The 27,267-nt window shown below is 37.9% G+C and overlaps 1 protein-coding gene across 3 annotated transcripts; it reads right to left on the reverse strand.

Moving 5' to 3' along the window:
- LOC150038059 (putative RNA-dependent RNA polymerase 3) lies at nucleotides 1–27,267 on the reverse strand. Of its 3 annotated transcripts, XM_090311247.1 has the most exons (15): nucleotides 27,110–27,267; nucleotides 26,803–26,942; nucleotides 26,200–26,727; nucleotides 25,694–25,853; nucleotides 25,472–25,601; nucleotides 16,169–16,243; nucleotides 14,683–14,872; nucleotides 8,403–8,601; nucleotides 8,219–8,306; nucleotides 7,906–8,046; nucleotides 3,204–3,278; nucleotides 3,034–3,105; nucleotides 2,008–2,114; nucleotides 1,227–1,375; nucleotides 1–1,135 (listed from the first exon to the last, which is right to left on the reverse strand). In XM_090311247.1, the coding sequence occupies exons 3-15, from the start codon at nucleotides 26,561–26,563 to the stop codon at nucleotides 867–869; spliced, it is 2,019 nt and encodes a 672-aa protein (XP_090167373.1). In that variant the 5' UTR covers nucleotides 26,564–26,727; nucleotides 26,803–26,942; nucleotides 27,110–27,267; the 3' UTR covers nucleotides 1–866. The 3 variants fall into 3 exon arrangements, with proteins under 3 accessions (XP_090167373.1, XP_090167372.1, XP_090167374.1); XM_090311246.1 differs by having other exon boundaries at nucleotides 26,200–26,942; XM_090311248.1 differs by having other exon boundaries at nucleotides 997–1,135; nucleotides 1,227–1,400; nucleotides 26,200–26,942.

Here is a 27,267-nt window from a genome sequence, read left to right on the forward strand (position 1 = left end):
GAGCGCATCCTATGATATCTGAAAAGTACACCAGGTAAGGGGTTAATGTTCAAGAAGTCTGATAAACGTTGCATTGAAGCCTACACTAATTCTGATTGGGCAGGGTCTATTGTTGATAGAAAATCAACATCTAGGTATTGCACATTTGTTTGAGGTAATCTGGTGACCTGGAGGAGCAAGAAACAGGGAGTTGTGGCCAGAAGTAGTGCGGAAGCTGAGTATCGGGCCATGAGTTTAGGGATATGTGAAGAAATCTGGTTGAGGAAAGTGTTGTCAGATCTTCATCAAGACAATGACCTTCCAATGAAACTGTTTTGTGATAATAAGGCAACAATAAGTATTGCAAATAATCCTGTTCAGCATGACAGAACAAATCACATTGAGATCGACCAACACTTCATCAAGGAGAGACTTGACAACGGAAGTATATGCATTCCTTATGTTCCCTCAAATCAGCAAATTGCAGATGTGCTCACAAAAAGGTTACTGAGACAAAGCTTTGATTACTGTATCAGCAAGTTGAGCCTTATTGATATTTATGCTCCAACTTGAGGGAGAGTGTTGAAAAACAGCTTGTAACCCTAGGGGTATTTTAGTAATTATATGTACCCTAGGGCTTCCCACTAGTCTATTTATTTGGCTTATTCTCTTGTACTTTATGTATCAGAATTAATAATAAAAATTAGTCTCTATCGTGATTTTTCTCCCTGTATCAGGGTTTCCACGTAACTGTATTATTATTCTCTTCCCTACTCTTTTATTTTTAACATGTATATTTATCGTCATTCCATTTCTCCTCCCCTAGCTATGAAGCTGACTAGAGGGTTAACACGTATTACAACGCTTACCTCAATGCTTCAATGGAATCAACTAAAACTAATTGAAATATCATGCATGTAATGTAATACGTACAGGATAACACAGACTTCACTGCTTTCAAGTGTACAGGTGGGATCGGCTGTCCCCATTAAATAATAACAATCAGGCACGTGAAGCCTTCCACTTTTCAAGCTCTTTTTCTCCTCCCTCAGTAGCATAGACAGCCGATATTGCAAGTATGATTCATCAAGAGGAATTCCAGATAAAATCATCCTTGCAACTAGAAAGTCATCCATATCACCATTGTTAATGGATACTGCAAGAGATCAACCGAGAGAGAGTAACAATAAATAAGTCGCGTTAGTTTGAAAGAGATGAAAAGAAACCAGGTCAGTTACGACTAATACCTCTTAAAGCCGCACGCTTACTAGAGTAAACACCCTGAACATCTTTCAAAGAATCCACAAGGATATTCATGAAATACTCTCTCGGGACACCTCCATAGTTCAAGAGTGCTATTAAATTTCTTGAAAGAAATGTCCTCTTCGGGGGATTGCTGACAGATGATTAGAGAAAGGAAACTGCCACATTATTCAGAAACTCTTTGAAGGTAAATACAAGTAAAAGGCCATTGCAGGGGAACTTGCAATAAGACCTTTAAAGAGATTAGCAACCATCATTGGTTGGTATGTCCAACAAAAAAAGCCCACAGAACCATTTTGTTAAAATTAAATAATTAATTATAATAATAATTCTTTGTAAGCAGAATCAATTGCTTTTTCTAAATTATCCTCAAACATAAATTTCCTATTTCCAATGGTAAAAAATTTCGATGCAGCAACAGATATAATACAAAATAATAACAAAACTATCATCTTCTCTCATAAGAAGATCACGTCCCTAGAGCTGCAGGTAACAGAATTTAGAAATCTTATGGAACTTCATTTAAAAATTTAAAAAATAAAAAAATTGCAACTCTCTAGAAATTGATACACAATTGGTAACTATATCAAAGATTCCATACCCTCAAAATCAAGATACTTTCATCTGAAACAAGAGTTAAGAAAAATCATGAACCATTCCAATTTGCACTGGGCATGTAAATAAGGCAAATTGAAAGGAAATTGACATTTAACAATTAGCATGCCAAACGCAAAATAGGGGAAAATAAAATAAAATGATGGATACCTGGTCCCTACTAACTCCAGTGAATTCTCTGTTTCAGCATTTTCAAGATCCGGATCGTTTTCAACTTTGATCATAGAATTGCGAATTTGAATTGTTCTAGAAGGAAGCTGAAAATTTTATGTTAACTAACAATGAGTAACAAGAAACAGTAGAATTAAACATAGCAGAAACATTGATTCTATAAGAAAATTACAGCAATACAAATAGGAGGGGAATTCTCTAATTGCATAAATCTTATAAAATCATACGATAATCAGATTTCACGTTATGATATTGGTAACTTGAAGGCCTCTCTATTTATCTCTTTATTTGTGAGACTTGCACACAAAAGTTCCAAACAAAAGATACTGATGTTGCATTCAATTATACAACGGTTTGAAAAAAACATGAAGACATCAGGAAATCCAATACTCATTGGTAAACAGGTATTCACAAACTGATTGGCATAAGCCGCATGATCAACACATAACCCCACTGTTGTATGTCTTATTATACTGCAGATGTAACTCAACACTCACTTCTGAAAATAAATATAGATATTAGATATAGCCACCACAATTTATCAAAAAATAAAGATAAAACAAAATGATTATCCTCCACACAAAGAATGGCCATCTTTTCTCAGCCCAAATAAATTATTAGCAATGAATAATGATAGAGCCGAAGTAGGTTTTCTAAATGGAAACACCAATTATATGTGTCAATATATTTACAAATCCCAGTCATCACATTTTCATGGATCATGACTTTTTAAAATGCTCTGTAATAGTAGAAGAGTAACCGTGAATATGATATTGGAATATAAAGCATCATGATCACTTCTTCTGGGTACAGAAATGGATAATCATACTCGATGGAGAAAATTTTAGAACCTAAATAAAGAAGGCAATACATACATATGCGGTTAATTACCTACAAGCGTAGCTTATAATTAAGGAGTAATCGTTACTACAAAACTCAGGAGCAAAATGGATATTAAAAAAAAAAGCATATAATTCATGCTCCTCTTGTACCAGAAAACTATACCTGTTTATTCACTAGAAATGTTCCTTTAACTGCAAGGCCGTTGTAAAAAAGTCGGAACTGAATTAGCAAGGGCTTCCAACAGAAACAGAATCAAATAAAAGTAAGTGTCCACATAAAAATAAACTCCACACATTCGATGAAAACTAAACAGAAAATCAAGATACACCTACTGGTTCTCGCAGTTCAAGTCCTGGAAGCGTTAGTTGCAAAGTCTTATTCTGAAATCCTTCAAAAGCAGGAATTCTCTACCGAATTTACATACTTTAGAAAAATATAACCAGTAAAAAATGCGAGAAGGTAAAAAAAAAAAAAAAAAAAACATTATGCAAAGAAGACAAGGTAGCAGAGGGAAGTGACAAATTCCAAAAAAAACAAACAGACATCATATCCTGGGACTCGACTAAACAATATAGATTTTCTCAGATTCACATGCAAAGATTTAAACCGATGCATTGTAACACATTTGCTAAGATATACATGAAGTTATGTGCATATTCCAAGTCCTTTTCAGTCAAAATTAGGTTATCTGGATATTAAATATATTTTTTTGGGCCATGCTACTGGCCAAAAAGGATATAGATTTTTTGATCTTCAGACAAAAAAAATATTTGAGTATGGAAAGTGTCTTTTCTAGAAAATCAACCTTTCCAAGTTTCATGAAGTGTGTGATGACAAAGCAACATTGACCACTTTAAAGAAAAAGCTTGCAAGTGTTTTTCGAATCAACAACCCAAGACCAGTAAAGTACTTCCTGGGAAGGAAGTTCGTGAGTTCCAAAAAAGGTATCTTTGTGAGTCCAAGAAAATATATTATAGAATTACTTGGAGAAAAAGGGTTTACTTGGATGCAAAATAACTAAGACATCTACTGAACCAAACTTGAAATTGGAAGTGCAAAAGATGAAGCATCAAAAAATAAGGAACGATACCAAACCCTTGTTGGAAAAACTTATCCATGTCTCTCACACATCCAAATATTGTCTTCACAGTAAAGGACGTCCAAAAGTACAATTTAGAAGAATGATCAACTAACGAGCAATGGAAGATATAATTAATCCGAGAGTATTGGTTTAATATGTGAATCATCAATGATTTAATGTTATCCTTAGTTTCATTTTCCTTTTATGTATTGGGTCCCTCTCCCATATTAGAAGCCATACATCTTAGTAGTGTATAGAGGGGGAAAAGGGAACCAACGTATCTCATCCCATTAAAACTTAGGTAAACTATTTCAAGAAATATATAAGGAATAAAATTCTGTAACTGCCCAGGTAGCCAATCTTTCGTCCAACAGTGATGCTTCTTTTTGGTGGTGATGTAGCCTAAAGGAAATAAAAGGAGAATTCTCTCCAAGGATCAAGATTGTTGATCTTTTATTAGAATGAATAATGTGTTTCATACCAGAGGGGGAAGTTCCTATTTATAGAGTTTTACTACAAGTTGGGATAAAAAGAGAATTAATCTAGAATATTACTTAATTACCCAATTAACCCCTATTCTTATATTAGGTGGGGTGGGAAGTTGCCCTATCTGAATAGGTCAGCAGTAGATTTTAGACAAGGTTACAGTGAATGTGGTTCAACAAATAAATTGAATATGCTGAATACTTCTTGAGTTACTTTTCAAAGGAAATAAAACTTCATATCGAGGAAAATATAAAATAAAATAAAGAAAATGGGATAATAGATCTCAAGGTCAGTTGTTGACTTTGTTAGCTAATCATTCCTAACATGTTTGTAGGTAATATAGATGAACAACAAATATTCTTGTCAAAATATTGATGAAAACTTCTACTTAGGATATTATGGTCGCGTGGAATTACGACTCTATTCATGAGCTGGAGTCAAGAAAAAATTAATTGACATTTCAAGCAGCCTTCTAGCCTCAAGGTTAACCTTATGTCAAGAGAGGTAATTGGCATGTGTGTAGGTAAAAAAATATTTGTCTGCGGTATCAAAATATTTAGTACATTGAGCTGTAACTCAAAGTATAATAAAAAAAGATTTCACTCTTATCAACACCACTTGTACATTTGAACAAGATAATCGAGAACGTCAGTGAGCTTAATTGGTGTAGCGAGAGTTTGTAAGTGAGCTAAGAGTAAGTTAGTTAAAATAGGTAGTTAGTTAGTTTGTTATTCTACAAGCTTATAATCATTTCATCTATAAATAAAGCATCTCCCCCTCATTTTGAGGAAGAGAATTACATTCATTCAAATTCAGTCCTTTGGTATAACATCAACTTGGTATCAAAGCACTCCAAGAATCCGGGCTAATGGTGGGAAGGACTGCCCACCCGAGAGGAGGAGACAACCTGTGCCAAGATCAAGAGGTGGAATAAACCCCCACCCTCTCTCCAAAAACAACAACACAACACTTGCTGTCCGTTGAGAACTTTTGGGGGGAATTCATGGAACAGTGACTAGCATTCAAGAAAGTATGGAAACCCTCGCTCTAGAGTTGAGAGACTGGCTGCAACACCTCAAAATCGGGAGAACGCTCAACCATTCGTGCAAGAACGGGGAAGAAGAGGTAAGCGTGGTGCTGGACAACCAAGAAATTTCCAATTTCAACAAGAAATTCATCAAGAAAGAGCTCCAAGATTGCATGGGTAGCTCCAAGAAGATCCCAGAAGACGTTTGAATATGCAAGAATGACAACAAGAATTCCAAGATTGGGATGCTTCGAGTGAGTATGATCAAGAAGAAGAGTTATATGCTCCAAGGAGGCAATGAGAAGAGAGGTATGGAGGTCGAGGTGACTCATATGATTACAAAGTGAAGATTGACTTGCCGACTTTCAATGGGAAGCGTGACATCGATACATTCCTCCATTGGATCAAGAACACTGAGAATTTTTTCAATTATATGAACACGTTGGATCACAAAAAGGTACGTTTGGTAGCCTTCAAGTTAAAAGGGGGAGCTTCCACTTGGTGGGATCAATTGGAGATCAATCAGCAATGGCAAGGCAAAGAGACCAATTCGAACGTGGGAAAAAATGAAGTGGTTAATGAAATAGAGGTCCTTCCTCCCAATTATGAGCAGACCCTTTACAAACAATACCAAAACTGTAGACAAGGGCAGTGGCAAATTATGTGGAAGGATTCCACCGATTGGGAGCAAGAACAAATTTGGTGGATTCATTAGCGGCTTACGGGTGGACATCAAAGAGAAGGTAAAATTACAACACTATTTTTTTTTTGGATGATGCAATTTGTTATGCTGAAACAATAGAGGAGTTGAATGATTTACGCTCCAAGAAAACTTCAAGAAAAGTTCATTGGGATGCTTCTGTAAGTAAAAGAGTAAACAGTACCTTGGACCATCCTACTCCACCAATTTCATCCAAGGAAAAGAATAAAGAAAAGCAAAAATAGGTTGGTGAGAAGGAAACTGGCTTACATTGGGAAAATATTTAAGGTGTGGCCAAGTGGGGTACTTGTCTAACGAGTGTCCCCAACAAAAAACAGCAGCATATGTGGATAAAGAAGAGGATTCGTTGGCTGGATGCAGTGAAGATAATGAGGAAGAAGACAATTATATTGATACGGATGAAGGTAATAGGGTGTCTTGTGTTCTCCAAACGGTGCCAATTGCTCCAAAAGGAGATTTTAATCCTCAAATACATTGCAAAATGTTTGTTAAACAGAGAGACTGATATATTAGGTCTTTGTAGTTGCTGAAGAGACAAAAAATACAAAAACACCCTGACTTGGTTCCGGGTGCTGCAATCCCTCATCTTCCTCACTATAGGATGAGTCTTAAAGAGTATGAGATCCTCCACCAACATATTGAAGAATTGTTGAAAAGGGGCACATTCAATCAAGCCCTAGCATATGTGCGGTGCTAACCCTTCTTACCCCTAAAAAAGATGGTAGTTGGAGGATGTGTGTGGATAGTAAAGCCATCAATCGAATCACTGTGAAATACCACTTTCCAATTCCTCGAATAAGTGATCTACTTGATCAACTTGGAGGAACCTTGAGTTTTTAAAAAGAGAACTTGAAGAGTGAACACCACCAGATTCGAAAAAGGTCGAGGGATAAGTGGAAGACTACATTTAAGCTCTACTTCTCATTCGCAGACCGATGGCAAACTAAGTTATCGCATTGAGTTACCTTATGACCTACATATTAATCCAATATTCAATGTTGCCGATCTCAAATCTTATTTTCCCCCGACGACTACCAATTGGCGTCCTAATTGTCATCCTCAAGGTTGAGTATGATTTTAGGAGGGTGGAATTTGAACGAGAGTTTGAAAGTAATACTGAGTTAGTTAAAATAGGTAGTTAGTTAGTTTGTTATTCTACAAGCTTATAATCATTTCATCTATAAATAAAGCATCTCCGCTCATTTTGAGGAAGAGAATTACATTCATTCAAATTCAGTCATTTGGTATTACATCACTAACCTTAAGATATAAATAATAATTGACACTAATGCTACTTATACAGGTATAAAACCTTGATTCTAAGAGGCAAAAGATAATCAATTCTCCCGCAAAAACTTGGCAATGGGGCTTCAAAAGAAAACCATAGAGCTTGATCCTTGTTGAAATTTATAATTTTTTAGAGATTTTTTCAGTGGTCAGCATTGCACATTACCAAGCATAATTTTGTGGAAGGCTTGATTTTGGTTAATAGTAAAATGCTTGATTTTTAGTGGTTTTTTTTTCTTTATATATTTTTACTTATGCTTTTTTTCCCAAAGAAAAAAGTAAGGAAATTTCGTGGAAATGAAAGATATGGTAAAAATTGCAAACTTAATTTATTTCTAGGTTCAAGTTGAAAACTTGAAATATCATATCAAGTTAGGAAAAAATTTTATTTTTATTTTTTGTCTAATTTTTTATAAACATGAAATCACAAACCTTAAGATCAGCATCATGCTTTGCCTGCCCTTTAAATACATTCATAGGGCACTCCAAAGCCAAGTCCACCAATATAAATCCCATTCCGTCTGTATGTATAAGAGGTTTTCCATCTCTATAGATGACATTACCATAGACATCCTACAGCTTGGAAAAAACCAAAATAAGTAGCCATAAATAGAATGTGCAGCAAAAAAGTCCATAATCATTATGACGAGAAGGATGGAGTAAGAGGGATTTGAATTTTCAACTGTACGCCCCCTCCCCCTCCCCATCCCCTCCACCAAAAGGCAGGAGTGGTAGAGTATCGTACTTTGCAGGGTATATCCCCGATTCTTTGAACATTTACAGTAGATAAATCAATTTTGAGGTTTAGGGTCTTCGACAAAATGAGTGAAAACCTATATAACACAAATAAGATTACTAATTAAGAACATTCAGGACAATGGCATAGAAGTTGCCAAGAAAAACATATGAAATCTCTATCACCAGCATACCTAGCCATGTAGCTTGCTACACTAGACACCATATGTGCATGCATGAAAAGACTCCGAGCTTCAAAAACTGTTCTATTTGATAATTTATAAGGTTCAATCTTATCAATATACGCATCTGACTCCATTCTGACAAAATAGCATTTCACAGCTGATGTGGTTGGATTCTTCTTTTTTTCCTCCTTCCCACCATCTTTGAAAACTATTTCATAAACATAACCATCGTAATAAAAATTACCCCATAATGCATACACGAAAACATAAGAAAATGGCTAAAAAGTCAGTAATGGCAAAAAAAAGAACCTAGAATTCTGAATCTTAATCATTGGTCTGATGAAAATATCACATGCAGACTGCAGCTAAAATACTGTATAGTCTGTGAAGATAGAATAGCTAGAAGGTATTGTCTCAAAGACCTAGGACCATTCTACTAATGTCCTGCGGTGATTACACGTGTATTGAATTTTGGATGACAATATAACGTTCGGGAGAACATAACTACGTAAATGCCCAAAAATATTACTACATGAGCAATGAAAACAAAAAACACAACCAGGCATAAGATAACGGATTTAACTAGCCAAGTATCGATACACTTGGACCAATGTGCTGAACAAAGGTCTTTCATGCATCCATACTAACCATTGAACCCAAAATCCGATTATTTGTGAAGAAAGTCATCATGCACTGTTGAATATGGGAAATCACCTCTTACCTTATACATATGATTTTATTCCCTGTAATTTGGGTTTACTTTTATTCTTTCCATATGTACATTTTTTTACTGTTATAATGTTTTCCTTAATTAGTTACCATAGGTGTATATATAAGGGATGCTCCCTCTTGTAAAATCATCATAAGAAATATAAGAAAAGTTTTGTATTCAACATGGTATCGTATAAGAAAAGTTCTATATTCAACATGGTATCAGAGTCAACCCTATGAATCTTTTCTATAGGTTTCACGTCCGAAACCCTAGAAAAGAAAACAGAAAACCTCAAACATACCTAGTAGCTCCATCGATTCCTTGCGTGAAGCTTCACGCCCGAAGAAAAACGCATTAAACCCAACCAACAATCCGAAAATCTGAAGAACAAAGTCTTCGACCGATGATTCACAGCCGAAACACATTCTCTAAAGCAAAAACGTTCATCCGACGACCACAACACGTTCATCGACCGTGGGTGCCGATTCCCAAAAGTCTCATCTCCGATCATGAGTAGTCGCGGATCGTGGGTGGAGATTGCCGAAAACGAAATCGCGGCAGCATCATCGACGAAATCTCGAGGGAACGGGTTCAGTTGAGCCAGGTCGAGCGAACGAAGTCGGGTCAGCGTCTTCTGGGTCGGGTCGGGTTGACGGAACCGCAAGTGAATGTGTCAGAAACTGCACGGGTCGCGTGAACGGAGTCGAGTCGAACCGGGTCGAAGTCTTCTGGGTCAGATCGGGTGAAATCTCGGGTCTGGCCGATTTTTTTTATCAGTTTTTCATCGTTTTTTTTTCCTTTTTCCTATTTCCTGCTTAATTAATTATTTTGCCAATCAACAATCTTTTATGACATCCATAAATTCTAACAATACTGAAAGGACCGTACTTCCAATTACTAATCACAAATTAAATGGAAGGAATTACTTGCATTGGTCACAATCAATTATGATGTTCATATGTGGAGAAGGAAAGGAAGATTACCTGTCAAGCAAAAATCATATCCCAGACCAAGCTGATCAAAGATACAAGACATGGAAAGCGGAAAATAATATAGTTATGTCATGGCTAATCAACTCCATGACGACAGAGATTGGTAATGGTTTTTTTACTCTTCTCAACTGCAAGCAAAATCTGGGAAGCAGGTCGTGAAACTTATTCTGACCAAGAAAATACTGCAGAGTCATTTGACATTGAAGTCATGAGCTATGGCAAGGGGATATGCAAGTCACTCACTATTTTACTCAACTATCTCGACTTTGGCAGCAACTGGATGTATTTGAAAGCCATAAGTGGGAATGCGCTGCAGATGAAGTTACATTCAAAAAGATAGTTGAAAGGAAACGAGTGTTCAAATTTCTGCTTGGCCTTAATGAAGAACTCGATGAGGTACGTGGTAGAATCTTAGCTATTAAACCATTACCTAACATCAGAGAAGTTTTTGCAGAAGTGAGAAGAGAAGAAAGCAGGAAGAAACTAATGTTAGGAGTGACTGCCAGTTCAGAACCTGAAGGATCAGCCTTACTTGCTCGAAACCTTGGTAATGAGGTACATACAAATATTCATGATAACCGTTACAATCGAAACCAGAACTACACAGGAACTGAGAATCGACAACGAAAACCAAGACCATGGTGTGAACACTGTAAAAAACCAAGACACACTAAAGAAGTGTGTTGGAATATTCATGGAAAACCTCCAGATTGGAAGCCTAACAAAGGTATAGGAGACAGACGTGGAAAGGCCTATCAAGCAAGTACATCATCAGAAGGTAACGTCAACCCTAAATATAATGTGTTTACTAAGGAGCAGTTGGACCTTCTCCAAAAACTATTCGGCCAACCGAAACCTACTCAAAAAACATCAGAAACCAGCATAGCAACAATGATACAATCAGGTAACTTTCTTTGGGCCCTTAATGCAACCAAAGAAAATTGTAGTACTTGGATTATTGACTCTGGTGCATCAGATCATATGACAGGTGACATCTCACTTTTAACTAACTACACACATTGTAACAGTCAAATTACTGTAAAGATTGCCGATGGTACCTATTCTAAAGTAATGGGAACTGGAAATGTGTTTGTATCTAAAGATCTAGTATTAGAAAATGTGTTGCATGTCCCAAATCTTAAATGCAATCTTCTTTCCATAAGCAAACTAACGTATATGAAAAACTGCAGTGCAACTTTCTACTCACATAATTGCATATTTCAGGATTTGAATTCGGGGAAGAAGATTGGCAATGCTAAGGAAACCTCGGGTCTCTACATACTAAATGCTCTTAAGCCTCAAGTCAAGGAGTTGGGTCTTAGCAAATCTCGTTTTATTTCTAAAGACTATTATGATAGTACATCTAGTTCATCTAATTTTGTTGTCTCTAAAGATGATTATGTTAGTACATCTACTTTTGTTGCTTCTAAAGACAATTATGATAGTACAATAATGTTATGGCATAATCGTTTAGGACATCCCAATTTTCTATATTTAAAACGAATGTTTCCAGATATTTTCAATAAAAGTTCTCAGGTGTTTCAATGTGAGTCTTGTGAAATGGAAAAGTTGGCCCGATCCTCATATCCCGTAAGCGCATATAAACCCTCTTATCCCTTTTCTATGATGCATAGTGATGTTTGGGGACCTGGTAGAGTTCAGAATGTAACAGGAGCTAAATGGTTTGTTTCATTTATCGATGATCACACTAGACTTACTTGGGTATTTTTAAAGAAAGAAAAATCTGAAGTTACTTCCATATTCCAGAATCTGTTTGCCATGATTTTCAATCTCTTTAACACCAAAATCTAAATTCTTCACACTAACAATGCTAAGGATTATTTTAACACTTCCTTGAAAAATTTTCTAAACGAAAAAAGTATTGCTCACCTGAGTACATGTCCTAACACTCCCCAACAAAATGGAATTGCGGAGAGAAAACAAACACCTCCTAGAAGTTTCTAGAGCTTTAACGTATCACGCTAACACCCCCCACCTCTTTTGGGGAGAAGCGGTTCTAACAGCCACCTACCTTATTAATAGAATGCCCTCTCAAATATTAGGCTTCAAAACTCCCTTACAAAAACTTAAGGAAGTATTTCCACATGATAGACTATTTACTCAAGTCCCTTTAAAAATATTTGGTTGCACAGTCTTTGTCCAAGATCATAGACCCAATAGGAGTAAGTTAGATCCTAAGACAATAAAATGCATCTTTCTCGGTTATGCTCCAAGCCAAAAGGGATACAAATAATACTCACCAACTACAAAAAGGTTCTATACATCCATGGATGTAACCTTCTTTGAAACTCAACCTTACTTCAAAAAGCAAGACACCATTGAACCTTCCACCCTCATAGAAAACAGAAAACTTCTGGAAAACAAAGAAACCCAAAAACTAGATCTCTTTAAAGAGAGTGCTCCATATGTTCCTTATATACATGAAATAGATATTCTCAATCAAGGCCCACGAGAAAGTAGGAAAGACCCTATAGTCTATACTAGAAGGAAGAACACCCTTGAACATGCACCAGTACTCGATCAAAACCCAACCGAAATACAAGAAAATCATGTCTCCAACTCCACAGCTGAAACACTTAATGAAGATATTGATCTTCCTATTGCAAAACGGAAAGGGGTAAGAACCTATACGATGCATCCCATACAAAACTACCTGTCCTACAAAAACCTCTCTCCCAAGTTTAAAGCATTCATAACCACACTATCCCAAGTTTACATTCCGAACAATGTCTATGAAGCCCTCAATGACATCAATTGGAAGCAAACTGTATTAGACGAAATAAAGGCCTTGGAAAAGAACCACACATGGGAAATAATAGACCTACCTCCAGGAAAGAAAACAGTAGGATGCAAATGGATCTTCACCATCAAGTACAAGGCTAATGGAGAAATAGATAGGTTCAAAGCTAGACTCGTCGTCAAAGGATTCACCCAGTCCTATGGCATTGACTATCAAGAAACATTTACCCCCGTAGCAAAATTAAATACTATTCGTGTCCTGTTTTCCCTAGCTATGAATAATGATTGGATTCTTCACCAATTAGACATAAAGAATGTCGTCCTTAATGGAGACTTAGAAGAAGAAGTGTATATGGATATACCGGCCGGTGTAGAATCTACTCAAACCATAAATAAGGTATGCAAACTCAAAAAATCCCTATATGGCCTAAAACAATCCCCTAGGGCGTGGTTTGATAAATTCTCAAGAGCGGTAAAGGAAAACGAGTACTCACAATGTCAATCTGACCATACTCTCTTCGTCAAACATTCTTGCACAAGTAAAATAGCAATTATCATTGTCTATGTAGATGACATTATCCTTACTGGAGACCATGAAGAAGAAATAAGAAATCTAAAACTTCTCTTAGTCAAGGAATTCGAAGTAAAGAACTTAGGCAACCTTAAATACCTCCTAGGAATGGAAGTAGCCCGCTCAAAAACAGGCTTGAGCATTTCTCAAAGAAAATATGTCCTTGACCTGTTAAAAGAAACTGGAATGCTTAGATGCAAGCCTGCGAATACTCCAATTGACACTAACAATCACATAATCAAAGAAAACAATCACAAACTGGTTAACAAAGATCAGTATCAAAGGCTAGTTGGAAAATTGATTTACCTAACTCACACAAAACCTGATATCTGTTTTGCAGTTAGCTTTGTAAGTCAATTTATGAATAGTCCAACAGAAGACAATATACAAGCTGTATACAGAATACTCAGGTACTTGAAAGGAACTCCAGGAGAGGGATTATACTTCAAGAAATCTAAGAGAAGAAACATCAAAATCTTCACAGATGTCGATTGGGCAAGCTCAAAAATAGACAGAAGGTCAACTTCCGGATATTGCACCTTTGTTTGGGGAAATTTAGTCATCTGGCGAAGCAAGAAACAATCTATAGTATCCAGAAGCAGTGCCGAAGCAGAACTAAGAGCTCTAGATCAAGGAATATGTGAAGGAATGTGGCTCAAAAGCATTCTATCTGAACTTAAAATCAAATCAGAAGAACTAATGGAGATACACTGTGATAATCAAGCTACTATTAAGATCGCCAAAAACCCAGTCCATCATGATCGTATAAAACATGTGGACATTGATCGGCACTTTATTAAAGAAAAAATTGAAAACAAAAGCATCTCACTCAACTACATACCTACCAAGAGGCAAATTGTTGACATACTAACAAAGGCCCTTTCCAAGAATATGTTTGAAGACTTAAAAATCAAGCTGGACTTAATCAACATATATTCCCCAGCTTGAAGGGGAGTGTTGAATATGAGAAATCACCTCTTACCTTATACATATGATTTTATTCCCTGTAATTTGGGTTTATTTTTATTCTTTCCATATGTACATTTTTTTTATTGTTATAATGTTTTCCTTAATTAGCTATCATAGGTGTATATATAAGGGATGCTCCCTCTTGTAAAATCATCATAAGAAATATAAGAAAAGTTTTGTATTCAACATGCACAATGAAACAAATACAACAATGGTGACTGTCAATGCTGCCGGTAGAGACAAGCACAACAAAAGAATCCATTAAAAAGCATCATAAAAACTCACCAAAAAAACGATATCGACGCAATCCAACAACAATGCCATCTCTAGCAATCTTATTATAAGCATAAAAAGAACCACCAGAATGGCTTATTGAATATCTATCAGCTACGTCTTCAGCAAACTTGACCATCAAAACATTGTCATCGCCTAAAACCCTTTGCAGATGAGTTCTAGTATCGTTCAAAAATGGACCCTGAACAAAGATTCCATGTGAAACTGCAACTCAGAAACTTCTTCAACAGTGAATGACATTGCCAAGAAGATTGAACTCACACAATTGCAAATAATTGTTTATTGTATACAGCACGTATAAATATAGAGATTTTGCACGTAAAGTCATTCCCCTCTGGAAAAAAAAAGTTGAACACACCTACAATGTTGATTGCTAAATTTTGGTTTGGGATGCTGGGTAAGTTGGCTTATTTATTTCAATATTGTCCATCCATCAAAATCGGCAATGCTAAAGGACAAAAGAGGAAGATAAAAGAACACCTTCATAAAAGAATAATTAAACATCAATTTAGTGTCAGCCAAATTCCATGCAAGTTAGGTTAAAAGCTTAAGCTTAGTAAAGCAAAGGCCTCCTATTTCACCTTTACAAATGCAGGTATCGTAGTCAATTAGTAATCAAGCACGCATGGAGGAAATATGAGAGAGAGAGAGAGAGAGAGAGAGAGAGAGAGAGAGAGAGAGAGTCTATGCAAAAGTTGGGTAGAACCACTAAGATTAATTTGACGCCTGACATTAAACACAAATACAATTATTTTCACGACAAAGTTCAACATTTCCTTGCGACTGTCAAATTTACGTTTTTTGGGCAAAAACCAAAAAAGGCACGTGGAAAAATAAAGTTTAATGGTTCAAGTCTCAATTTATTATCCGCATGGTTGCTGTCTGTACTGTAAAATCACCACTGAACCAAAGACCAAGGCTCAATTTCATGGTAAATTTAATCTTTTAATGATACTATAAAACTCTTTACGTGTGAGCTTAAAAATTTGCATAAGATCCAACTATTTGGGAAGGAAAAGAAATGTTTGAATATAAAAGATCTGTTCCATTACCATGTAGTAAAATTATTCTGATCATTACTTTAAAAGTTGTAGCTTTGTGCTGGAAAAAATCTGAAAGGAAAATTGAAAATTTGTAGTCCATCATTTCAGAATATTATCTGGGGTATACAACGATCTTTTTGAGTAATACTAAGATCTAGGATTGAGAACTGAATTTCTGTGATTCGAGGTATTTTTAAAACTGAGTGTATCTTTTCAACTCAACCTATCAATGTATCTTCAGAAGAGGGGGGATTATCTGGGATAGATAGAACAGCAACTAAGACATGGCATTTATACACTAACTATAAAAGTTGACAGCAAACATAAAAAAATAAAGTATAAAAAAAAGAGAGTCAAACTTGAAGCCAAATTGGTGGATAAGTCATCATATGTGCAATATTATCCATGGTTAAATACTACTGGCGTACACTGACCTTGAACATGTACCTCCCATCCAAAGCAACATAACAGTGGTAAATGTGTGTTTTCCTACGATCCCAATCAACATACTGCACGAGAGAGAGAGAGAGAGAGAGAGAGTACATAAGAACAACAAGTGCCACCTCAGAATGTGTCACAGAAACAAGTTCCCAGTATAACCAACTGACAAGTGAACGGTAGATTTATTCCAATAATCAAGTTCAAGCTCTATAACAGCTAGAAACTCACAAAACAAAAGGTTCATCAAAATTTAGGTTCAGATAATTAAAAAAGCGGTACCGTTCAGCATGGTTCCCATAAAATAGCAATGTGCTCCTTTTTGTACAATGCAATCTAGCAATAAAATCACAACATCACGACCTAGTAGGTTGTGTTCAGGCTTTTCTTTTTTCATTATAGACCCAGCTATTTTTCATACTTTCATTCATCTTAATGGAAGCTGCTTTATTATTTAAAATAGCCTAGAATAACAGTTAGTTGTGTAATGTTATATAATGATTAACTCTAATTTTTGGCTGAGGATCTGTGCTGGATTTGTATCTACAATGCTAAAGATGAGCTGTGTTCAATTGCTCAACATATCAGAATCCATCAAAAAATGCTCATAGTAGAATGACATCAACATAAACTTTATTTGTCCAGAAGCTTATAATAGGTCATCCTAATAGCAAATTCATAGATGTTCCTTGAATAGATTTTGAAGTGAAATCATACGAAGCTACTTATATATTAAAAAATCTTCAAGTAAGATCACAGTTTCAAGCTGATATGCATTGGACATCGAAAATAGCAATGACCATTCTGAGTTAAAGAATTCTCACTTTGAACCCATGGAAAATAACCCTCAGCTCAAGGGGGTTTGAGTTAAAGAAGAGACACTTCCAAATGAAATGGAAAGTAAGATAAGCTATTAGGAACCAAGGTAGTATGGGCTACCTTTGTCCCACATTGGTTAGAATGGGATGATCAATGTGGTACTTAAGTGGCTTGGTTCTCTCACACTTCAATAGCTGGCTTTTCTCCGAGGTGTACTTCAGAGCCGGCGTCGACGTGCCAGAGAATAGCACCAGCGGAGGGTTCTGACCGGGTGTTTCTGAGTGAAGTACTATCGGTCTAGCCATCGGAACGTCAGCTTTCCAGGGATGGGGTATTGTTAGGAACTAAGGTAGTATAGGCTACCTTTGTCCCACATTGGTAGTATGAGATGACTAATGTGGTAAATCTTTAGACATATATATATAGTCTTTAGACACATATACATAGTCTTCCACTTGAGAGTTCTCATGAGATGAACAATGTGGTAAATCTTTAGACATATATATAGTCTCTATAATATCTAATACATACCTTCCCTTCACCAACTATTTGGTTCTCTAGGGAATAAAAATAGAGGAGTTTTATCAGCAGAAAAATTACACTCCAACTAAAGGTACTTGTTGAAATTATATTTTAGCCCTAAGGCGTTTTTGTCTTTTATCAGTCTAGGGTTTCTCATTGTTTGGTTATTTATACCTGTTCCTGTATTGTGTATTGTGTATTTGAATTAAAAATAAAAAACTCTTATCGTGGTTTTTTCTCCCTAGTCTAGAGTTTTCCACGAAACTCTGGTGTTTTCTTTTTCTTCCCTAACTTTTCAAGATGGTATCAGAGCATGGTGATGAGAACGTCGCTGGAATAGAAGAGATTCAGTCATCGACTCTAGTAGGGGATGGAACTCCAAGAGAAAATTCTAACAGTGCTGAAATTAAGGCTACCGTCGACCAATATCTACGGTCTTTACTTGGATCAATTCAGATCCAACCAGCCCTAATCGATCCAACCGTCACTGCCGTCGGAGGACCCCCACCGCTGCTGTCGACGACTTCAACCACACTGTCGCCGCTGCCGTCGAGACTCGACCATACGCTGCTAGTCCAGCCCAGATACAAGCGTTTGCCTTCGACATCCTCTGTATTCCAACCGTCGGGTTTTACAGATCGCAAACCCGATTCCACTCCAAATCCCGTCGGCGAAAATTTCCCAGGTCAGTCGTCTTCCCTTTCTCCGGTTTTTTCCCTTCCGACATTACCCAGCTCTTCCTACCCTCCGAACACACCCGATCTCCTAATCTACCAGAGCCATCGTGTCTTCCGAACCCTCCAAATATGCCCAATATGTCGGTCTACCAGAACCCACAACGCCACTTGAACCAGCCGATCCAACCGAACCCCTTACAGCAAATTCTTGTCTCCCGCTATTTGCCCTCTGGTCAGCCGGCTCCTCCCATTGGTTTTCCCACACCGACAGAAACGATATCTTCAGGGGTTTATGGGCAGAAACAACCTACAACGATTCTTGGTGGGACTGTTAGTGTTCAACAGCAACTGGCAAACCTTCAGCAGCAAATTTCTGCACTTGGGGCAGCCGTTACATCTTCGGCCAATCCATCAACAGATTTTCTACCAAATACATACCCGGGGGTTCCGTTATGTTCAGAAACTCCGGTAACTACTTACTCCACTTTACCTTTCACAAACATTATGTATGGGTCTGTAGGCAATTCTGCAGGAATTTCTATTGGCGAAAAACTTAATAGACAGAATTACTTATCTTGGTCACAATCTGTGAGGATGGTTCTCGAGGGGCGACACAAGTTTGGATACCTAACAGGAGAAATACCCAAACCAAACCCTGGGGATCCTCAGGAACAGATATGGAAGGGGGAGGATTCTCTCCTTCGCTCAATTTTAATAAATAGTATAGAGCCTCAGATCGGGAAGCCTCTTCTTTACTTAGCTTCTGCTCGAGATATCTGGGAAGCTATCCAGAAACTTTATTCGAAGAGGCAGAATGCTTCACGTCTGTATACCTTGAGAAAACAGGTACATAAGTGCAAGCAAGGGACACTCGACGTAACATCCTATTTCAATAAATTCACTGTTGTGGCAAGAGATGGATCTATGTCAGGAAATAGTTTGGAATTGCCCAGTTGACGGGGGTTCAGTATTCGAAGATTGAGGAGGCTGACCGTGTTTATGATTTTCTGACTGGCTTAAACTCGAAGTTTGATGGTGTTCGGAGCCGAATTTTGGGACAAAGACCAATGTCGTCCCTGATGGAAGTTTGCTCAGAGGTCAGATTAGAAGATGATCAAACCGGCGCTATGAATGGTACAACGCTTAATACCCTGGACTCTGCTGTGTTTGGAGTCAAGTCATCGGGTTCAGAAAATGACAAACAGAATGGAAAGACCCCTCCAATATGTGAGCATTGCAAGAAACCATGGCATACGAAAAATCAGTGCTGGAAATTACATGGCCGACCTCCAAATGGCAAGCGGCGTCCTCTGAACGACAAATCTAAGTCCGATCGAGCCTTCATTAGTGAAGCAGTTGATGGTGCCCCTCCAGGGACGAGCCAGGTGGATCCAGGTACGGTTGGAATCGGCAATATTGCACAGTCAGGTACTCCCCATTCTTTTAGTTTCTTTGCTGAGGGAGATGAATCTTGGATCCTTGATTCCGGAGCAACGGACCATCTAACTGGATCATCTGACCACCAATTCCTCTCCTATTATCCAAGTGCTGGAAATGAGATAATAAGAATTGCATATGGGTCATTTGCCCCCGTTCCAGGAAAGGGTCACTTATCCCCAATTCAAGGACTGATTTTGCATAATGTCTTACATGTGCCAAAAATGTCGTATAATTTGCTATCAATCAGTAAGTTAACCAGAGATTTAAACTGCAAAGTTGTGTTCTCACCAGATAATGTTTCGTTTCAGGACCTGAGCTCGGGGAAGATGGTTGGCACCGCCCAACACAATATGGGGCTCTATTTTCTTTCCAAAGATGCTTCTTTTAGGAGTTTATCTAGCACTTGTTTACTGTCTTCTCTTACTATTACTAAAACTGATTTCTTATTATGGCATTTTCGTCTTGGACATCCAAACTTTCATTATATGAAATATCTATTTCCCCATTTATTTCGTAATGTGAATATGTGTCATCTTTGTCATGTGATGTTTGTATCCGTGTTAAGCAGCCTAAGGCGTCTTTTACCTCACAACCCTACAAACCTTCCCGACCCTTCCACCTGATACATAGTGACGTTTGGGGTCCTTCGAATGTCACAACGGTATCAAGTAAACGGTGGTTCGTTACCTTCATCGATGATCACACTCGCCTTACATGGGTGTTTCTTCTTACAAACAAGTCTGAAGTGACGACGGTCTTTCAACAGTTTTACACCACCGTCGAAACCCAGTTCAATACCAAAATCGCCATTCTTCGAAGTGACAATGGGCGTGAATTTGTTAATCAGACCCTTCGTGAGTTCTTAAACTCTACAGGAATCGTCCACCAAAATTCTTGTGCCTATACACCTCAGCAAAATGGGGTGGCCGAACGGAAAAATCGTCACCTCATTGAAGTAGCCCGATCCCTCATGATACTTGCATCCTTACCCTCGTATCTATGGGGGGATGCTGTTCTTACTGCAGCTCATCTCATAAATCGAATGCCCTCCCGTGTGCTCAAATTCCAAACCCCCTTAGAACATTTTAAAGAATCCATCTCGTCCACTTGCCTTTTCCCTGATGTTCCTCTTAGAGTTTTTGGGTGCACCGTGTTCATCCATAATCATGGTCCTCACCAAAGTAAATTTGCTCCTAGGGCCCAAAAATGTGTCTTTGTTGGGTATCTGCTCCATCAACAGGGATGATGGCAGTAATGAAGCGCCAAGTGGTGCTCAGGGGACTGAAAATGAACAACAGTTGGGTACAGATCAACAGGTTGACAAGACCAATGAGATTGAGGTTGATGCTACCTTGGATTTGCCGATAGCTCTGCGAAAAGGTACTAGGTCGTGCACCAAACACTCTATGACAAGCTTTTGTCTTACAGTAACCTGTCTACGAGATTTAGAGCTTTCACCACCAACCTTGATAATGTGATAATTCCAAGCAACGTGCACAAGGCTCTGAAAATTCCTGAATGGCGAGGTGCAATTATGGAGGAAATGCGGGCCCTTGAGACTAACAAAACGTAGGATCTGGTTAGTCTTCCGAGAGGTCACAAAACCGTAGGGTGTAAGTGGGTTTTTACTGTCTAATACAAGTCAGATGGAACTCTCGACAGATATAAGGCCAGATTGGTTGCAAAAGGATTTACTTAGACGTATGGAGTGGATTACTCATAAACCTTCTCACCTATGACAAAACTTAACACTATTCGTGTCCTCCTTTCTGTGGCTGTTAATCAAGACTGGCCTCTCCATCAATTGGATGTGAAAAATGCATTCCTGAATGGCGAACTAGAAGAAGAAGTTTATATGAACCCACCTCCAGGTTTTGAAGCACAATTTGGCAATCAGGTGTGCAAATTAAAAAAATCCTTGTATGGCCTGAAACAGTCCCCTAGAGCTTGGTTCGATCGATTCACCACCTTTGTTAAATCTTAGGGGTTTGTTCAAGGGCATTCAGATCACACCTTGTTCACTAAGAAGTCAGCACAAGGAAAAATAGCGGTCTTGATTGTCTATGTTGACGATATTATACTGTCAGGAGATGATTCAGCAAAGATTGACAGGTTAAAACGACGAATGGTAGATGAGTTTGAGATAAAAGATCTCGGTACCTTGAGATATTTCCTAGAAATGGAGGTAGCAAGATCAGTAGAAGGGATCTCAGTGTCTCAGAGGAAGTACACACTCGATTTGTTAAAAGAGACTAGAATGACAGGGTGTAAACCTACAGATACACCTATAGAAGCCAACCACAATCTGATAGAGTCAGCAGATGATGTTCCTGTAAACAAAGAGAGAGATCAACGGCTTGTGGGGAAACTGATATATCTGTCACATACCAGACCTGATATATCATATACAGTTAGCTTGGTCAGTCAGTTCATGCAGGCTCCGTATGAAAGACACATGGAGGCAGTCACACGGATCCTAAGGTATCTGAAGTCTTCTCCTGGAAATGGCTTGGTTTTCAGAAAGCATGATAAAAGGTGTATCGAGGCCTACACAGATTCTGACTGGGTTGGTTCTGTTACAGATAGGAAATCTACCTCAGGATACTGTACCTTTGTGTGGAGAAACTTAGTTACCTGGAGAAGTAAGAAGTAAGACATCGTGGCTAGAAGCAGTGCCGAAGCCGAATACAGGGCTATGAGCTTGGGTATATGTGAAGAGATTTGGTTGAAGAAGGATCTGGTAGATCTACATCAAGAAAGTCATGACCCGATGAGACTTTACTGCGATAATAAGGCGGCCATTAATATTACAAACAATCCTGTTCAACATGACAGAACCAAACACGTTGAGATTGACCGACACTTCATCAAAGAAAAACTGGATAACAGTAGCATTTGCATTCCTTATGTTCCGTCCAGTCAACAAGTTGCAGATGTTCTCACCAAAAGGTTACCCAGACAGACTTTTGACACCTGTGTTAGCAAGTTGGGTCTCATTGACATCTACGCCCAACTTGAGGGGGAGTGTTGAAATTATATTTTAGCTCTAAGGGCGTTTTTGTCTTTTATCAGTCTAGGATTTCTCATTGTTTGGTTATTTATACCTGTTCCTGTATTGTGTACTGTGTATCTGAATTAAAAATAAAAAACTCTTATCGTGGTTTTTTCTCCCTGGTCTAGGGTTTTCCACGCAACTCTGGTGTTTTCTTTTTCTTCCCTAACTTTTCAAGAGTACTCTTTAGACATACATATGATGTACCTCTATATATTTGGTCTATAATATTTAGTACACACACCTCACCTCCCTTTTTAGACATATAAGATTAGGGGTTCTCTACCAAAAGTTATGAATTCGGAGATGTCACATGTAGTTTTATGATTTGATTGCTTCGACTTCTTCATACGTCGATGTACCCACAACGATATTGATGATCTTATACAAGAGGTGAAGAAAACAAAAAAGGTTATGATATGTAATCATCTACTGCACCAGTCTAGCAGTTTTATGATTTGATTACTTCAACTTCTTCATACAGTCAATGTACCCACTACTATATTGATGATCTTATACAAGAGTGGTGCTTCACTTCTAAGAATCCTTGCTGCTTCCTTCACACTAGAATATCCCATCATCCACCAATTCCCCAGGGAGGACTCGTGAGGAAGCCAAAAATATAGTTGTTCATACAAAAAAAAAAATAATACATAACAAAAAGTTTTCATGAAATAGGACTTCATGGTCAAAAAGTTTCATTCCAAAGTCACCCAAGGACTTTCATAGGACTTCAATGAAATAATCATGCTTCGATGCTAGTCAGTTCATAGAATGGCTCAGAGGCATAGGATCTGCAAAGCAATGAGCATGCAACCACTACACTGATAGTCTAAAGATTACATGTAACTCGACATGCATTTCTCTATGATGACGTCTTGTGGGCCCATGAGAAGATTATTAGTTAAGGGACCAGGAGTCTATTATGCTTTGCTTTATTTATATTGGGGGCAGGGGAATATCTTTTTGCATTGATCTTGTAATTGGGTCTCTTTAGAGAATTGAGGAGAGATTGGGAAGCTCTCGAGTCCTTCCCCCATTGTTTATAAATAAAATTGAGGCTGAAGCCTACCAGTTGACTTTTCTTGACTTGATATTGCTTTAAGATACGTATCGGCAACAAAACATTAAACTTGGTCAGAATTCACACCTCCTCAGGACTATTCATACCTTTAAAAATTTTGTTGTCCATAATGGATGATGAAAACACTTTCTCCAACATCGAGAAACACAATCAATTACAAACCAAAGGCCCTAATGGTCTCCAAAAAGAAATCGTCCCAAACAAATGTTATAATATTAAATTTCCAAAGCATGTGGTTTAAATTCTCAGAAGGATGTTTCCACAAAACACCAGTGAGGACGTAGCAAGCATAGAAGAAGTTCTTTGTATAGAATATATAGTGTTCTCCCTTGTACTACCTACCAGACACATAAAATTATCTTATTGAGTACTCTAACTTTCTTTCCACAATGAAGAAAACAAATAGGGATTGAGAGTAAAAAACCACGCAGGAGGGAGAGAGGGAAAAACACCAACAAGAGAATTGGAACTCCACAAATAGACATCCTTGAGCCTATGGTAAAAACAAAACTAGTGACAAAAAAAGATCAACAAAGAGACATGTGAAGCTTCTCTATCAGTAAGAAGACACTTGAATGGAAAGCAAAGTAATATGGAATCAAATCCCCAAAAGGAGGGAGGGCCAAGGGCCTACAAAAGTGGATTCCAAAATTGGAAGACAGGTAATAAAAGGGAAAAAATGACAGGGGGATGATAGGAATCAAGTAGAACTTGTTATTGAATTCAAAGGATACCTGAAGATATTACAAACTAATCTTCTACCACCTAACAAGAGTACTCAAGAACACAAAGAACAACAAAGAACGATAAGAATAAAAATATATATTGCAATAACAATGAAAAAACTACAATATACCATAGTCTTTCGAGAGGGCTACTCTCTCCAAAATTTCCAACAAAGAAATCACTACAAAATTCTTCACACCTTGCTCTCAACCCCACTCCCTCTATTTATAACTCAAAGCCCTAACACTTTTACTATCTAATTAATAACATGCCCCTTCTAGTAACCATACTAATATTTATTAATAATCCTACTATTTCCATAACTAAGGGTCTACATCTTCCTCCCACTCTTGAGAGAAGATTCCCACACTAACTTCCAAAAGCAAGATGACCCACTATACCACACGTACAACTATATATACTCCCTACTCTAATTGTCTGTGGTCCCACTGGACGATGCCTCCCCTCCTCTAACTAACTCTTTTCCTTTTCTATCCCTCCTCTGATATTTGTATATAACTGGTGACTTATCAGGGGACTCCATGCCATACCCAATTCAAAATTTGAAAAAATAAGCGAGAAGGAAAACAAGACAACGGCCTTCGATTTGTCTGACATTCTAAGTTACCAAAATATTTATCACGTGGTTGGCAATCTTTCTTGTAATCCAGAATTAGTGATCTATCCATTTTATTTATCAATGAGACTCTTGCGTCCCTAAAAAAATTACCATTAAATTGATTTTTATAAGTGGAATTCCATGCAGTCTATTAAAAGCCTCGACCTTCTGACTTCATTTCAGTAGTTAGACCATTGATCAATTAGCACCAACTGGAGGTATCTTCAGTGCTCACGCTGATTTGAAAGCTAAAAGCACCTCTTTTAGAAAGAAAAGGCAGATTTTACTTTTAACCCTTCATGCTGTTTTGGCATAAACGAAAATGATCGTGCAGCAATTAGAAGTGATAATCAAATTTACCACTCGTCTGTCTTCCTTCTTAACGTATTTTTCACCAAATGTTTTCCAAACTACAGCCTCAAACTTTTCCATGGACAACTGACTCAGACTTTGAATTTGATCTGCTGTTGTGACCCTTTCAAGGCTTTCTCTGCAAGAATTAAGGGGTGAAACCACTTCATTTTCCGCATAAAAGGATGTAAATTAACAACAAAATAAATATAAATGCAAGAAATTGTGTACCCTCCAATGTAACTCAGTATTAAAAATGCCTTTCTAAACTCAAGTTCCCCCAAAGCCACAAATTGTGGAACCTTTGCTCTATCTAAAACCGAAGATGAAAAGCTTCTGGATTTTTCTGGCATTGCCGGCTGAATGTTTGCTTGCTCAGCAGTTCCTAGCCCTACAGAAAGTATTCTCTAAAAATAACTGGCACAACATTCCAATATCTGGGGACCAAACAAATAAAAGCATGTATCTTCATACAGCAAGACTCTTGTACACGGACTCTGTGTTCCTGAATGCTAACTACCAATCTGAAAGAAAGACTAGACAAAGCGACAGATTTCCTAGTTTTGGTGATGCCTGTTTTAAAGGTAATGATTTTAACAGGAGCTCAATACAGGCAGACACGTCATATCATCCAGAATATGTCTCAACCTCGACCCTTAAGAATAAACATACACGTACGAAGAATGCTTATTTCAGAAAAGCGAAAACAGGGGCACGAAAAAGGGAAAACAAAGAACCTTGGGGGCAATAGACGGAGCAAGTTGAAGGACTTTGAAGCGTAGAAACAGAGCAAGTCGGAGGACTCTGAAGCTGAGAAACGTGGCAACTGGAAGGACTCTGGTGTGGAGAAACATGAACCATCTTCTTCTGAGGAGAAGTATAAGGATCATTACGAACCATATCCAGAATAAAACCACTAAGGTTCCAAACAGGGCCGCAGGAGATCCTATTGAGGGCATGGAGAGCCGCTTCTTCCTCCACTGAAGCTAACGCCCATTGCACTTCGGCATCAGGCAGTGGCTGATTCTGTTGCTTACATATTTGAAAAAGAAACTGCTCAACGGACGGTGGGAGAGCCACTTCCAGAAAATGATCAACCATCCCCAATGCTAAACTTGAAGCAAAGACGCTGCCAGTGCATATCAGTATATTTCCATAAACCCCATTTTGAATAACAGTTCATTTTTTCTCCCGCGGGCAACGTTGGGCATGAGATATTCAAAGTACACAATCCAACGGCTAAATATGATACTGAAAACTTAAAACTGATGGCTTTCGCCTAATTAGTGATTACTTTATAAAGAAAGCTCAAAAGCGTCTTTATGAAGAAACAGACATACACGGGACTGTAGAAAAATGAAGAGCAAAGTCTTCGTCGCCTTTCACATCGAGAAGACACTTTAGCCTTACAAACCTAGCGGCACAGTGACTCCAATGCAATGCAAGCGGCCGAAAACCACGGTTCCCAAATGCAAGCGACCTGTGAAATAGGAAACAAATTTCCCAAGTAAGGCGAACGATTAGGTCTTACTTCTAAGTAGTGTAAATTCTTGAATAGAGTTCAATTTTCTACTTCTGAGATCGATTGTCTTCATTCGCATGATTTTTATGTAGTGAATTAGAGAATTTGCTCGTCGAAAACGATACCTAAATTATGATCACAGAGAGTTTGTCTTCAACTTCAAGAGGAGAGGAAGAAGAAGAAGCGTTCATTTTCTCTAGCAAGCTGGTTTCAGTGTCGTATCACTCACTTCAGGTTTGAAAAATGCGATACGTCGAAATACTGGTATCAATCGTAAGAGCAA

This window comes from Benincasa hispida, chromosome 2, assembly GCF_027475165.1.
Source record: "Benincasa hispida cultivar pf3 chromosome 2, pf3_genome.v1.1, whole genome shotgun sequence".
In the NCBI taxonomy this organism is placed as follows: Eukaryota; Viridiplantae; Streptophyta; class Magnoliopsida; order Cucurbitales; family Cucurbitaceae; genus Benincasa; species Benincasa hispida.

Bases quoted from the DNA above. Each gene is read 5' to 3' on its own strand.
- LOC150038059 (XM_090311247.1), bottom strand. From the start codon at position 26,563: ATGGTTGATCATTTTCTGGAAGTGGCTCTCCCACCGTCCGTTGAGCAG. The intron at 3,106-3,203 runs GTAGGTGTATCT...TTCTGTTGGAAG, and splicing joins GACTTGAACTGCGAGAACCA to CCCTTGCTAATTCAGTTCCG. The intron at 2,115-3,033 runs GTATAGTTTTCT...TAAAATTTTCAG, and splicing joins CATTTCTAGTGAATAAACAG to CTTCCTTCTAGAACAATTCA.